This window comes from Hyperolius riggenbachi, chromosome 3, assembly GCF_040937935.1.
Source record: "Hyperolius riggenbachi isolate aHypRig1 chromosome 3, aHypRig1.pri, whole genome shotgun sequence".
In the NCBI taxonomy this organism is placed as follows: domain Eukaryota; kingdom Metazoa; phylum Chordata; class Amphibia; order Anura; family Hyperoliidae; genus Hyperolius; species Hyperolius riggenbachi.
This window is the reverse complement of record NC_090648.1, coordinates 44,407,436-44,422,946: the sequence shown is the minus strand read 5'-3', so window position 1 is coordinate 44,422,946 and position 15,511 is coordinate 44,407,436. Positions and strand designations below refer to the sequence as shown.

The 15,511-nt window shown below is 45.9% G+C and overlaps 1 protein-coding gene across 1 annotated transcript; it reads left to right on the top strand.

Moving 5' to 3' along the window:
* The first annotated feature begins 8,372 nt into the window (after positions 1-8,372).
* Positions 8,373-15,040, top strand: LAMTOR4 (late endosomal/lysosomal adaptor, MAPK and MTOR activator 4). The gene is made up of 4 exons (XM_068272128.1): positions 8,373-8,451; positions 11,702-11,782; positions 13,851-13,965; positions 14,049-15,040. The coding sequence occupies exons 1-4, from the start codon at positions 8,449-8,451 to the stop codon at positions 14,144-14,146; spliced, it is 297 nt and encodes a 98-aa protein (XP_068128229.1). The 5' UTR covers positions 8,373-8,448; the 3' UTR covers positions 14,147-15,040.
* The last annotated feature ends 471 nt before the right edge of the window (positions 15,041-15,511 follow it).

Sequence of the window (15,511 nt, the reverse complement as noted above, 5' to 3'; positions counted from 1 at the left end):
AGTTGTGCTGGTTACTGTTTATCTGTTAGGTGTCAGGTGATCAGCAGGCTGGAGCCAGTGAGTTAGTGCAACCATACATGAAATCCAGCAGGGTTCTGAAGATCATGAAGCCAAATCAATCATGTTACATAAGGTGTCATGAATCCTGTTCCACAATTTAAACCTTCTGTTAATGTCTTGAACATTTTCATAAATTTGTACTCGGAAATTTTTCTTGATTGATCATTTTTGAAGTTACTGTCACAGGAGCCCTAGTGGCTGACCGCCCTTAGCCTTCTAAACGGGGCCATCGCACAGATCGTGCGAACTCTGGTCGCAGTCAATGCGCAGGAACCGTTAAGAATTAGCCGCAGACAACTCAGAAGGGAGCCTGTGAGACACGGGTAATTACAACGTCACCTACTGGTTCAGAGTAAACTGCCACCACCGCGGTTACCATGGGACCGTGGAGCCCATTAACTGACTAATCCTGCGAATAAAACGGTTAAACACACGATATTCTGTCTAGCCAACAACAAACAAACAGTAGCGTATCTTCAGAGACCCGGGATCAGTTCTGTGTGTGCTGATAAGCAGGGTAGCAGACAGTGAATGACTTGGAGGAAGTCTTTTATTCACAGCAATATAAATAATTAATATATACAGACAATTATTAAAATCAACAATTATTAAAACAGTAATAGCCAGTATAAAAAATAAAAGAAGGGAGAAAAATACTTAGTTCCTGGAAAGATGTCCTTTTTGTGGGAAAACAGAGTTCTGGGTTTTCAATTTGAGTTCAGACCAGGTGGATGCCAGCATATCCTCAAGCTGGCATCTGATGAATTCAAGATGTTTCAGTGTGGAGGACCCTGAGTTTGGGTCCTCAGCCATTCTTATGCCCCTGCTTCAGTAGGAGGGAGTGAGGGCGGGGAGCCATACACCCCCTTAGAAGATGAGATGAGCCCTCCCCTTATCCTGGGGCTAGAAATCATATCTACCCATATATGGGCTCTATCTCACAGAACCGTACAGGTCAGGGCAGATTTATTAACATTTTCAGGTCTGTCTTGATTTACCCAGCGCCCTGATACCAGACATGAGGGGTGGGACCCCTGTGGTATCATCAGGCACTTTCAAACTGCCTAACTGGCAGTCCTTAACTCAGAATGTTCTGAAACTTCCTCAGAACCAGCACCGGGGCTCATGCTACACTTCCCCCACGTTTGGCGAAGCTGCCATCTCAGGAACCCCAGAAATATGACAGATCTGGGAAGTTATGGATTTGCTATGAGACTCAGGTTATTCCCAGGCAAAGGCTCTTTGAAGTTTGGAGCAGCCAGCGAGGTGTCGCCTCCCCTGCTGGGAATGAGCCAGTGGGTCTGGCTTTTAGCCCAACTAGATTGCTTCTGCCATGGTGCTTGTCACCTTATACCTGATGGATGGGCCATCAGCACAGCTTGAAGCCAGGGACTCTCTGGGGCAGATTAGGCTCAGGCTCATTAGCATATCAAAAGAGCCACCAGCCTTTAGGATGGTGCTCTCTTTGCTACGAAAAGGACTTCAGCTGTCCCTACACACTCAACCCAGATTGTACCGATTTGAAGCGCAATCGATGCAGGGAATCGAGTGCGATTGCTTTTTCTTCACGGGCGGTTCCAGGACGCGCCTGCGGCCCCGCAACCGTCCGTGACAGTTACCCTTAAGAATAAGTACTTTGAGATCTTGCATGCTGTGTCCTGGTTCACAGAAGTGTTGGCCCACTGGTGTGTCCATTTTACCTTCATTGATTTTAAAGCGGTGATGGTTCATTCTTGTGCGCAGTTTTTGACCTGTTTCTCCTATATAGATTCCTTTTGAGGGGCATTGCATGCAGCGTATCCTGTATACAACATTGGATGATTCACAGGAAAATTGGTCTTGTATTTGATGATATTTCTGTGAGTTTGGTATTTGTATTTGGCTTATGCACAATATATAAGGGCAAGTCTCACATCTTGTGTTATTGCAGGGTAATGTGCCTGGAGTATCTGGTGTAGATAATTGTCATCTTCGTGTGTACCATTTAACTGCATCAGTGTTTTAATTCAGCTAACATCTGGAAATATAACTGAAGAAGGGGACTAAATCCCAGAAAGCTTGCATCATTTAACTCTATTAGATTGCCATTAAAAGGTATTTTTTACAAAACGTTGGTTTTTTTTTCTACCTATATAATTTGTTTGACTAACATGGTACAGAAACGTTTGTACTATCTTTAGGCGAAAGAAAGTCTAAAACCAGCCCTGTCTTGGATGCTTTTGCAGTCTGTTTCTGTGCTCTTCTTCATGCACCCACACGGCCACACCTGAGCAGTAGCAGAGCCTCTTGTGGACAAGCAGCTCCAGCTTATGGTGCAGGCTGTGGATAAATATTGACAAGCTCTTGTGGGATATGTTTCTGGGGTCCCACATTCAGCAATGGCAATGCCCAGGACTTGGGAAGCCTCTGCACGATACAGAAACTTGTTTTTTTTTTTTTTTTTGGTGAGAAATACCCTTATGCTAGGAACACATAGTGCAATTTCCCACCGACAGGCGGGAATCGGATGATTATTTCCGACATCTCTGGCTCCTGATCGACAAAGTGATTGATTTTGTACACTTACAATTGGAAAATCGATTGCTTTATTGATCGGGTGCACTTTGGACATGTACACCCAATGCAACTTCCCATCCAATCACCCGTCGATCAGGCAGGAAATTGCATTGTGTGTACCCAGCATTAGAGCGGAGACTGCACTGATGACAGCTCCTGACAAACGTTGTTGGATAAGATCACGTAACATGTAAGACATCGCCTTCTTCTTCCTTCCCGCTCTGTCTTAAGCTTTGTACTCACCGCCCGACGGCTTCCACCATGTCTCCTTGATGATGAATGTCTTCAGCGCCGCCTCTTCCTGTCGGCGGGTTAAAGCGCAAGGTCACGTGACGTACAGGGCAGCGCGAGACTTTGAGATTGCGGTACTTTGCATGGTGTTGTCAGGAATCTCAAAGATCTAATCCGCCGTGAGGATCCGTCTTCATCGGCGTGACGTTTGTGATCATGCACCTGTACCCACCTTGTGATGTTGTTTGAAAATCGCTGGTTGTCTGGAAAATCGCCAGGTGAGTATGCAGCTTTTAGGCCCTTTTCCACAGGCGGCTGAACTGTGCACCCAGGCCTAGTGCACACCAAAAACCGCTAGAAGATCTGCAAAACGCTAGCGGTTTTTGAAGCGTTTTCTTATTATGAAGTGTTTTGTGTAGCAGATTACAGATATTGTTACAGTAAAGCTGTTACTGAACAGCTACTGTAACAAACGCCTGGAAAACTGCTCTGATCTGGTGTTTTATCAAGCGTTTTGCACTTTTCCTATTCTTAACATTGTAGGCAGAAATGCCAAAAAAATCCAAAAAATGCCTCAGCCCGGGAGTATGCGTTTCTGCAAAATGCCTACCGCTCTGGTGTGCACCAGCCCATTGAAATACATTACCCAAGCGTTTCCACATCCGCAAGCAGTTCTAAAAACACTTCACAAACCGCTCGGTGTGCACTAGGCCTCAGTGAGCAGTTACCAGGACGTAGGCTGCCCTTTAAAATGCAGGTGGAGAAAATTGACAATTACTTGTCACAGTGGAAAACAATGAGAGTAGGAAACTGATGATAGAAAGGACCTGTGTGGTTTGGGTTATAAAATCACATCTTTTGCAGAACATTTCTAGGGGTGGGGTGAATGGAGGTGTGGTGAATCTTACAGGTGTCCCTCTTTCTCAACTCAAAAAGTTGGGTAGTATGCAAATTGGTGATCAACAGGTTGTCTTAGGAGAAAATGTATATGCAATTTTATGCAGGTTGAACACGGATTAATCAAAGACACGGTGGAACTGTAGTGTAAATACATAATGAATATATTTTTTTTTTTTTTTACAATATGCATTAGTGTTTGCACATTGTAAAATCTTTCCTCTCCTTGATTTACATTTTGAAATGTATCACTGGTGCTGACCTCTGTAGTTCTGCCAGGCTATTTAGGGGGAACGTTTATTTCTAAGAATTCTACGCACAGAGGGAGATACTGCTTGCTTGGCAGTTAGAAAAAGTTATTTCCTGCAATGCAACAAGGTTTCCAGACAGGAATTTGTCAGGACCATGGTCATGACTGACATGTGTCCTACCTGATCATGCACCTCCATTACTGTGCACCCATGCTATGCATTTGAGTGAACCTAATCTCCATGCTCCCATCCAGTGACTAACTAAGCATTACCTTGTACTCATACTCAGTGCTGCTCAGCAAGATTTTGGATATCCGGGTTACCCAGATAAACCGAACTTTCTCAGCTATCCGACCGGATTCGGATTCTGGATACCCGGGCCCAAATCCAGATAGCTATCTGTAGATAGTAGGCAGGCAATCCAGATATCCGCAGAAATCTGACTATTGAGATACTGTAACTAAGGAGATGACGTCCCTGACGTAATTGAGCCAATCAGAGGGCTCCCAGCAGAAGCCCTAGCAACCAATCACAGAAGGGAACCCTGGCCAGCCCCACCTGACCTCATTGAGCCAATCAGAGGGCTCCCAGCCTAAACCCTGGCACCCAATCACAGAAAGGAACCCTGGCCAGGCCCCCCTGTATAATAAGGAGTGCTGCCATGATGTGAAATCTCATCCTTGCTTGTGAATGCTCGCTGAGAGACATGCTCTAGTGCTGCTGGCCTAGCAAGTGCTGTATACAGTGATGAATCTAAAGCTGTTCAGTGATTAACCCCTTCACTATTGTTATATTGTTAAAGCGGAATATAACCCTGCATTTCAACTTTGCTCTAAAACATTATTTACAGCATATTGTATGCAAAAAGCATTTTTTTTTACTACACCAGCATTGGAAGGGTTAAACACAGAGGTTTAAAGTTCCGTGGAGAGAAATGCAGAAGTTCAGATTGTTACATTCTATTTAGTTATATGTATCTATTGAGAAATGTTACACACTCTTTGGCTGTCCTCTAGCTCCTTCTGTCAGAGAGATGAGTCACATTCAACACTTAGATACATTTTGTTTACATAAATGTATCTATGTCAGCTTCCGATGCGTCTGCAGAAATCTCCAGGAACTTTAAAGCACTGTGTAACCCTTTCAATGCTGGTCTAGTAAAAAAAAAAAATGCTGGTTGCATATAATATACTGTAAATAATGTTTTAGAGCAAAGTTGAAATGCAGGGTTATATTCCGCTTTAATTAGATAGCAGGTGTGTGTGTGTGTGTGTGTGTGTGTGTGTGTGTGTGTGTGTGTGTGTGTGTGTGTGTGTGTGTGTGTGTGTGTGTGTGTGTGTGTGTGTGTGTGTGTGTGTGTGTGTGTGTGTGTGTGTGTGTGTGTGTGTGTGTGTGTGTGTGTGTGTGTGTGTGTGTGTGTGTGTGTGTGTGTGTGTGTGTGTGTGTGTGTGTGTGTGTGTGTGTGTGTGTGTGTGTGTGTGTGTGTGTGTGTTTTGCACAGACCAGGCCAGCTAGCCTTAGCTACAGTATAGGTTAGGGAATAGGATTACAGTGTTATTGTGTAGTAGTTGTTAGAGTAGTAGTAGTACTACTACTGTGTTAGCTTACTACAGAACTGCTGTGCTGTGAGCAGTGCCAGTGTGACAGTTAGTGTGCACTAGTGTCTTCTCCTCTGCTGTCTGACTGTCACTCGGCACGTGCAAAGTGCCACGTTCGGCATGCTCCTGGCAGGCGTGGCACCTGCTGCTGCTGCCTTTGCTGCTTCCACCTCCAGGGTGCCACAGGCCACTGCAGCTGTGCTGATACCACCTATATTTAACTCAAAACACAATTGCTGCATAATTTTTGGAGGTGTCTGGGCTGAAAACTGTCATGTCCCAGTTGTGCGGTTGGACTTTGGACACAATGGGCTCTATTCATAAAAAAGTTGTGGCGAAAAAACTCCTGGAGGGAAAATACCGCAGCGGTATTTTAGACTTCTGGGTGGTCATTCAAAAAAATGTTGCCACCTGCGATGCAAGTGCGGAGATCTCCCGCTGAAGGCTGGCGGTAAGCTGTCGGAAGGCATGCGGAAACACTTCAGCCGGCAGAGTCCCTCCGTGCACTGCTCTCTCTGGGAGGTCTGTCCCATTCACTTGTATGTAATCCGCAGGCTTCGAGGAAGCGGTATTTCCCGTCCACATCCCGCTTCCTCTAATCTTTATGAATGGCCATTTTGTTACTTTTTTCTAGATAAATCTAAAAAAACACTGCAGAAGGCGGAAATTTCTCGCTCTGCTGGGGGATTGTAGATTTTCATGCGGGAACAGCTTTTATGAATGCCCACTTTGCTAAATGGTCGGGAAAGTCCGCTGTTTTGAGCGGAAAACTTGCAGTAAGGTTTTATGAATAGAGCCCAATGGCTCTAACTATTTGTACTTAGGGTATACACCCCTGGATGATTATAGCGCACCAGGCAAAGGAGCTTATACTGTTGAAGCATTGGTGATTACACCCAAATCTTTGCCTTGAGGAGCGCACTTTTCTTCCCATTTAGCACTAAAATTTTCTGCATGCGGGAACAATGCATAAAAAATTGGGGAAACATACCTAATTACATAGTAATCATGCAGAAACCATGCGGAAATCAGTGGCAATAAAAAAAAAAAAAAAATCCAGCAAACAGCGCTCAATGCTCCAGACTACATTTAAGTCAATGGGAAGCAAAATATATCACCAAGTACTAGTAGGTGATATAAAATCGGTAGTGAAGTCAGAAATAAGGCGCCCCTTTTTATTTGTGAATTTCAATTTTTTGTGGAAATTACTGACTTTTGTGGACTTTTACTGCACTTTTTACGCACAATTTTACGCACATGGTAAATGATCATGCGTAAAATTTTGTGAATGTCAAGATGGTTTTATTTCAGTTGGGAATTTACTGCAAGTGCATTTCCGCATATGGAAAATGATTGTGAATAGAGCCTATTGTCAGCCATACAGACGACCCCCCCCCGTGATTGATTTGGGCAGCACGGAGGCGTAGTGGTTAGCGCTCTTGCCTGGCATCGTTGGGTTCCTGGTTCGAATCCCAGCCAGGTCAACATCTGCAAGGAGTTTGTATGTTCTCCCCGCGTCTGCATGGCTTTCCTCCGGGCACTCCGGTTTCCTCCCACATCCCAAAAACATACAGAGAGGTTAATTAGCCCTAGACTACAATATATACACTACACGATACATACATAGACATAGGACTCTGGTAGGGACTAGATTGTGAGCTCCTCTCAGGGACAGTTGAGTGACAAGACAATATATACTCTATACAGCACTGCGTAATGTCGGCGCTATATCAAAAAAATAAAAAGTTAAAGATTTCTCATGGGAAAGGGGGTATCAGCTACTGTCTGGAATGAAGTTGAATCCTGCACTACAGATCCTATTAATTAAAGAAAACCTGTACTGAGAAAACCGGCCCCTGGGGGGTATGCACCTCGGGAGGGGGAAGCCTCCGGATCCTATCGAGGCTTCCCCCTGCGTCCCACGGGGGTCCCGCTGTGCCCCTCCGAACATCGGCGATGTAAATAGTTACCTTCCCAGCTCCAGCGCAATAGCGCCGCTGCGCTCCGAAGTAGGCGGAAATACCCGATCTCAGTCGGGTCCGTTCAACTGCGCAGGTGCAAGTCTCCGGCGCCTGCGCAGTAGAACGGACCCGACTGAAATCGGGTATTTCCACCTACTTCGGAGCCGAGAAATCACCCCCGCTGGAGCCGGGAAGGTAAATATTGAACAGGCTGACGGATTTGTCGGGCCGGCTTTGAAGGGCTGCAGCGAGACCCCTGTGGGACGCAGGAGTACAGGGGAAGTCTCATTAGGATCCGGAGGCTTCCCCCTGCTGAGGTGATTACCCCCCCACCCCCCAGGGGAAGTTTTTCTAGTTACAGTGTATCTTTAAAATTAGTCATCTTTTAATGCCTGTATTTGCATAATTTCACATCAACTTTGCAGTATTTACATCTCATTGATCATCTCTGGTGGTTGATGGAGAGACAGGCAGGTATAGAAACGCTTATAACAACATGCCCTGTGCCCATGTATGATACACAGACATTCCCCATTCAGCCACACACCGGGGGAGCAGGAAAAAGTGAGCAGGCAGACGTTTCCTTCTGTGGACGCCATGACCACAAACTGCCCGAATCTTTACGCGAACCCACTATACTAGAGCGCGGCCCGCCCATCACGTAAGCCAATCAAGTGACACGCCCGCAGCCGGGGTAGACTGACAGGCGTAACAGCGAATCAGAAGAGCGGGCAGCGTCTCGTACTCGGCAGGAGGGGAAGTCCGAGGAGTGATTGACGGCAGAGCTGGCCAATCAGTAACCGCCGATGCTGGCTGAGCGAGGCAGAGAGAGCCAATAGGAAGTAGAGGAGGCGGGGCCGGGAGGAAAAGAGGAAGAAGTTGGTAGCTGCGGACATGGTGAGTGCTGGTCATGTGATGAGAGATGGAAATAATGCCAATATAAATAGCAGACAGTAATGTATGTAATGTAAGCAGAGGTGCTGCTGGTGTCGGGGATCAGCCTCCTCTCTGCCTGGAGGAGGGGTGGTCTGCCCAGGCTCATTGCTGATGGGGAAGTCTATGCTCCAGGCACTAGTACTTAGGAAGGGATGGGGGGGCTTTGAGATGTTTACATTCCTAATGTTGATTGGCCAGTCCCTGACCTATTTTACCACCTCTATACAATATTAGGATTTACCGACCCAATTTGCTCAAGGTATTTAATATCCATAGACCCTCATACTACATGGAAGTGGTAAAATTAGTCATTGATTGGCCAATCATAATTTAAAGTGTGTACCAAGCTATAGACTGCTAGCCAATCTTTGGTCATTTTCTGGCTGTACAGTTCAGTATTTGTTTATGTTGGCTGTTGGGAACTATGCATACTTGCCAGGACCAATAAAGAACTAATATTGCGGTTGAGGGAGGGGCTCCTCTGACCCAAGGGCCCTGGTGCAGTTGCACGTTCATTGTCACCTCCCGCTGGGTGGGCGTTCCAGCGACAGTCCGGCGTGTGTACAGTCTGTCTGCAGACTGATCAGGCTGTTTCTAAGCGATCCGCCCGGCGGATCGCTCAGAAACAGCCTTATCAGTCCGCCGACAGACAGTACACACGCCGGACTGTCTGCTGAAAACCCGACCAGCGGAAGGTGACGATGGACCTGTCGTTGCCTGCAGTCAGGCGTGTGTACGGGCCTTTAGGCTCATACACACCTATCAACAATCTGCCCCAACTATCTTCTAAACTTGTCTGTTAAGCCCGATTCACACGCTCAACAGTGGTCTTTTATGCAGCACAATTATCAAACAACTTTTGTTGTGAAAATTTGAAACAACAAAAAAAAAAGTCTTTAGCTATTGTTCAAAAAGCTGATAAGACTGATCAATCCAACAGTTAAGGCCCATACACGCGGCAGATTTTTTTAAACGATGGGTCGTTTGGACGTCCCGTCGTTCAGTCGTCCGGACGTCAAATGGGGCGTGTGTACAGTCCGTCGTTCAGCTGATAAGACTGGTTTTGAGCGATCCGCCTGGTGGTTTACTTTATAAACTATGGGCTTGTAATTAGCGATGGATGCAAAACTGAAAAAAATGCACCTTTATTTCCAAATAAAATATTGGCGCCAAACATTGTGATAGGGACATAATTTAAACGGTGTAATAACCGGGACAAATGGGCACATAAATTTCATGGATTTTAATTACAGTAGCATTCATTATTTAAAAACAATAATGGCCGAAAACTAAAAAAATAATAATTTTCCCCCACATTTTTTCCTATTTTCCCATTAAAACACATTTAGAATAAAATAATTATTGGCATAATGTCCCACCTAAAGAAAGCCTAATTGGTGGCGGAAAAAACAAGATGTAGTTCATTTCAATGCGATAAGTAATGATAAAGTTATAGACAAATGAATGGAAGACGCGCTGAAAGGTGAAAATTGCTCTGGTGCTCCAGGGGTAAAACCCCTCAATTGTGAAGTGGTTAAAAAACGCACAGATAAATATTTATAAAAAAAAAAAAAAAACTACTTGGGGGCGATCAGACCCCACCAACAGAGAGCTCTGTTGGTGGGGGGAAAAGGGGGGGGGGATCACTAGTGTGCTGTGTTGTGCGGCCCTGCAGCTTGGCCTTAAAGCTGCAGTGGCCATTTTAGTTAAAATGTGCCTGGTCTTTAGGGAGGTTTACCACTGTGGTCCTCAAGTGGTTAAACGCTCTCTAACAACACATTTGTTCCGACAAGCATATTGGCTACCTTAGGCCACTTCCCTTTGTCCTAAAGCCCCGTCTACACTATGAGATGTTTCAGCGATCCGGCGGCTCGATTAGCCGCCGGATTGCCTCTTCCGCGTGCCCGCCGCGTCCCCGTCGGCGCCACTTACCTTCCGCTCGATTCCCTGCCATTGTCCCCTCGCGGGGAGCGAGCAGGGAATCGGCGGTGCGGAGATCCATCCTGTCGGATCTTATCAATCGAGCCGCATCAGCGGCTCGATAAGGAGCATCGCGGGCGCATCTTCTCGTGTAGATGCGGCCTAAGACCAAATTGCACTCCTACTAGGTATCCTAAAACACACTGCCTCTACATATTTGTTGCATACTACCCCTCCTCTTGTTTCCCTCCATTCCCTTTAGATCAAGGGGAGGGAACCTATGGCTCGGGAGCCAGATGTGGCTCTTTTGATGGCTACATCTGGCTCACATACAAATCAGTAGGGGTTAATTCACTAAGCTACACTGCTCAAGCAGCGCAGCTTAGTGTGGCAGCGCAAGTAAAGTTTACCAAGTAGGCACTCTACTGCTGTAGCATGCACTACTAACTTACTTGCGCTACTTCAAAACGAACAACAGCTGCTCCAATTGTCCCACTCTGGACCCTGTCTGGTCCTGTGATTTTGTAGACTAGATCCCTGCACTTTGATTGGCCCAATAGGCTGCCTGTCACTTAACAGGCAGCCTTTTGGGCCAAAGTGCGGGAATTTGTACTACAAAGTTAATCAACCCGCAAGTCAGCTAGCTAATTGTACAAGCTGTTAGTCGTATTTCTCCTGTCTGGTTCTCAGGGAAATTGCTGATGTAATTGCTGCAACCCAGAGAAGCAGAAGACGTGTCTGACACTGCCGCTGTCTGGCGGATCAACTGTATACACATTACCATGGCAACAGGGACGTGAGCCCTACTGTCCCAGTTTGAAACATACTGTATGGCTCTCTCCGAATTACATTTAAAAATATGTGGCGTTTTTGGCTCTCTCAGCCACAAAGGTTCCTGACCCCTGCTTTAGATTGTAAGATTGCAAGGGCAGGGCTCTCTCACCTTTTGTGTCTTGTAAATCATTATACATTTTATTCATCATGTTACTTTTATCACTGTCATTACCACTTCTGTATTTTGTATCATTCTTTGTATTTTGTCACTAATTATGTATCTTGGTGTACACCATTGTCTGTATTATGTACCCCATGTTTGTTTCTTACATTGTACAGCGCCACGGAATATGTTGGCGCTTTATAAATCAATAATAATAATAATCATCTGAGATTGCTGTTGGGTTGGAAACTAGTGAGGAAATGTATAGGGAGAGAGATTGTTTCATTGAGTTGGTTGGGAATGTCTGCAAATGTCTCTAATCCGCGTTGTCCAATATGTCTGTTCTCTCCTCAGACCTCCACGCTGACTCAGGGCCTGGAGCGCATCCCCGACCAGTTGGGGTATCTGGTGATAAGTGAGGACGGCGTGCTGGCGGTAAGTAACAGTTACCTGTCATCTCACAGTATCACCCATTTATGCTGATGTAGAGAGACGACTATAGAAGGAATGACAGGACAAACTTGTGCAATACATTCATGTTCTGTCTGGTGTGTGACCAGAAACCTAACCCCGCCCACCAACAGCTGCATTCTTTCTATTGGTCGCTTCTTTACAGTCTCCAGATTTAAAGGACACCCGAAGTGAGAGGGATATGGAGGCAGCCATATATATTTAGTTTTAAACAATGCCAGTTGCCTGGCTGTCCTGCTGATCCTCTGCCTCTAATACTTTTAGCCATAGACCATGAACAAGCATGCAGCAGTAGTGTCTGAATCACACACCTGAAACAAGTATGCAGCTTATATTGTCAGATTTTTGTCAGAAACACCTGATCTGCTGCATGCTTGTTCAGGGGCTATGGCTAATAGTATTACAGGCAGAGGATCAGCAGGATAGCCAGGCAACTGGTATTTTTCAAAAGGAAATAAATATGGCAGCCTCCATATCCTTCTCACTTCAGGCTCTTTTTAAAGAAAGGTCTGCATTTTTATAATACAAAACATACATGATGCTAAATAAAAAAAAATAAAAAAAACCTGTTGCATCTAGTATTGTATAAATAACTTTAAAGGACACCTGTAACTTTAAATAAATAAAAAGTTACATAGGTGTGTCAGTGGGGCCGGAAGCCTCTGGATCCTAGTCTAGAGCACAGGTGTCAAACACAAGGCCCGTGGGCCGAATGCGGCACTCTTTGCTATTTTATGTGGGCCACCAGAGCTACAAATGTGCATCATTGTAAATAATGCAGGGCTGTGAAGTTGGAGTCGAGGCAATTTTGGGCACCCGGAGTTGGAGTCGGGGTTTCAGAAACCGAGGAGTCGGAGTTTGGAGTCGGAGTCGCATGATTTTTGTACAAAATCTACAGCCCTGTTAAGTATTGGACTAAGGAGTCGGAGTCGAGGAGTCGGAGTCTGAGCAATTTTGGGTAACCGGAGTCGTGGTTTCAGAAACTGAGGAGTAGGAGTCGGAGTTGGAAGATTTTTGTACCGACTCCACAGCCCTGAAATAATGACTGCACAATGCCTTCCCATCCATAGGATGACAGTGTTTCTGGTTAAAGCGTTGTCAGTTTGAGCCTGAGGCAAGCAACAACCCATGGGATCCCCTGCGAAATTAGCATAGGGCCGCCGGCTTGGATCCAACCTCCTTGTTTGGCTGGTAAAACACATGCTACCTTTCATCCGCTACCTTTCCCCACATTGCAGAGTAGTGTAACATTTACCTGCTCCAGTGATGTCGTCTCTTCTGTTCTTACCGGCAGCAGCACGCTTTGTTTTTCCATACCTTCAGCTCCTGATCACGTGACATGCTTGGAGGAGGAGCTGGAGGTATGCAGCATAGAGCGTGTGGCTGTTAGTAAGATCAAACACAGCACTGGAGAAGGTAAATATTAAACTGCGCCACTCTACAGAAGGGGAAGGAGTGGGGGGCCCCTCTCCCTGCCACCATAGGCAATTTGGCCCATGACTTAGATGTTTTAGATTTTGGTCCCTTACTTGACTGAGTTTGACACCCCTGTTCTAGAGCACAGTCCTCTAGGCCCACCAACAGTACATGTTTTGCAGGAAACCACAAACATGCACAGGTGGGGTAATTCGTGTTGCAGCAGAGCTGATTAACCACCTCTGTGGATTCCCACAAACCATGCACTGTTGGTGAGCCCTGAGGACAGGGTTGGGGGAACACTGGAGGCTTCCCTGATACTCCACGGCCCCTCCCATGCTGGGACTCTCTTCATCGTTGCGGCAGTTCTCTCCATATACAAGCATGCCTGCGCAGTTTAGCTGAGCTCATGCACGGAGGGTACATTTTCGACATTAAAGTGGAATAGTGTTTGAAGGGTCCCAGCATAGCACAGGAGGGGCGCCGAGGATCGAAAAAGTCTCAGGACCATCTCCAGGCTTCCCCCTACTGAGGGTATCTACCTTTTCTTCTGTTTTGTAACCTGATGACAGGTGCCCTTTATTAACATATTTTGGGATTTCTCCTTTCCATGCAGAGCGCAGGTGACCTGGAGAACGACGAGCGTTTCGCGGGCGTGATCAGAGAGATGGTGACCTCTGCCTGCAGCTTCCACTGCCTGGGGGAACAGATACCATTCAGACGCATGAGCGGTGAGTAGCCCGGGGTGCTGGGAGGGGGTTATTATGGAATATTGCAGCAGCAAAACCCTCATCCTTGTTTCTGTATCGTACAGTTGTGTTTGGTGAGCACTCCTTCTTCATCACCATCTCCGGACAGAAGATCTACGTGGTGAAGCGGCAAAACCTCATCCACGAACCCATCGCCGTTTGATTCCTTGTGACTTCGGACTTTGCAGCCCCCATTGGAGGGAGAGACTTGTCTGATTGGCTGTGTGCATGCATCCGACTGGCCAAGGACTGTGTGCAGGGTGCGTTGTAGCCTGGAGTTTGTCCTCAATGTTGCTAATGTGTGTGTATCAATGATGGAGATGTGTAGAAGATAAAGAAATATCTACTGGAGAAGACTGCCACCCAGTGGTCACACGAATGCTGTGACCAGCCATTGCATAAATCTTGTGCCGCTGCCTCTATATAAGGTAATTGGTCATTTGCTGTTCGCAGCTCCTGAAGTGCACCACTATGTCCAGCACCTGAAATATGCAGAATACATTTTGCGTTCATCTAGAAACCTTTGACTACCCCTGGAATGCTACTTGTGGCGGTTTCTAGTTAGAATTGCAGAGAAAATCAGTTGCAAGATGCTTGGGTGAATAGGCTCTTGAAGTGGGATTGTCAGCCATAAAATCAAATTCCAATTACCCATTTCTCTGTTTATTATGTAGTCTGCATCCTGACCCTGCATTGCAAGCATTCCAATATAATCATAAATGTGTCTGCTGTAATGAATCTTCTCAGTCAGCCTGGCTCTATTCTGGTACACTGCCAGGGAGAGGGAAGCTTCTTATCTCCCCTCCCACATTCCTGCTCCTCACCGATTGGCTGAGGGTAGTTCAATGCAAAAGGAGACTGAGAAGGGAAATACACCTCCCCTCTACAAAAGCTGCTCACACACCAGAAACAAGCATGCAGCTAATTTGTTTTTCAAACACCTGATCTGCTGCATGCTTGTTCAGGTCTATGGCTAAAAGTTTTAAAGGCAGAGCATCAACATAACAGTCAGGGAATTGGTATTGCTTATAAGGAAATAAATATGGCAGCCTCCATATCCCTCTCACTTCTGTTTTCCTTTTTATTTTAATTTTGTAAAGGAGTTTACCTCGCCTGTCCCTGGGACCCTCGACGAGCTTTGTGGCTCGAGTAAGGATACAGGAAATGATATACAGCTATGAAGGCCAGCCAGGCATTCAAACTCTTCTCTACAACAAAAATGTTTCTTTGACCTTTAGTGTCACTTATGTCCACACTTGGGACACAGGGCAGCCATAAATATGGAGAGAGGGTCTGAACCCTCACCACATTTTACAGAACTAAAATCTATAAATGGCTGTTAAGCACTGATTGTCACCATTTTTATTTGACTGGACAATTCATAAGAGCCTGAGCCCACTAATGCAGGCGTGTTTGCTTTTCTGCATATGTAACATTGATGTGTTGCTGAAAAGCGGACACAACTGTGTTAGTGGGCTCAATCCCTCAGATTATCGTTTTCATATCCAGAGCATACTGATTCCCAAAT

Bases quoted from the DNA above. Each gene is read 5' to 3' on its own strand.
- LAMTOR4 (XM_068272128.1), top strand. The intron at 11,783-13,850 runs GTAAGTAACAGT...CTTTCCATGCAG, and splicing joins GTGAGGACGGCGTGCTGGCG to AGCGCAGGTGACCTGGAGAA. The intron at 13,966-14,048 runs GTGAGTAGCCCG...TGTATCGTACAG, and splicing joins ACCATTCAGACGCATGAGCG to TTGTGTTTGGTGAGCACTCC.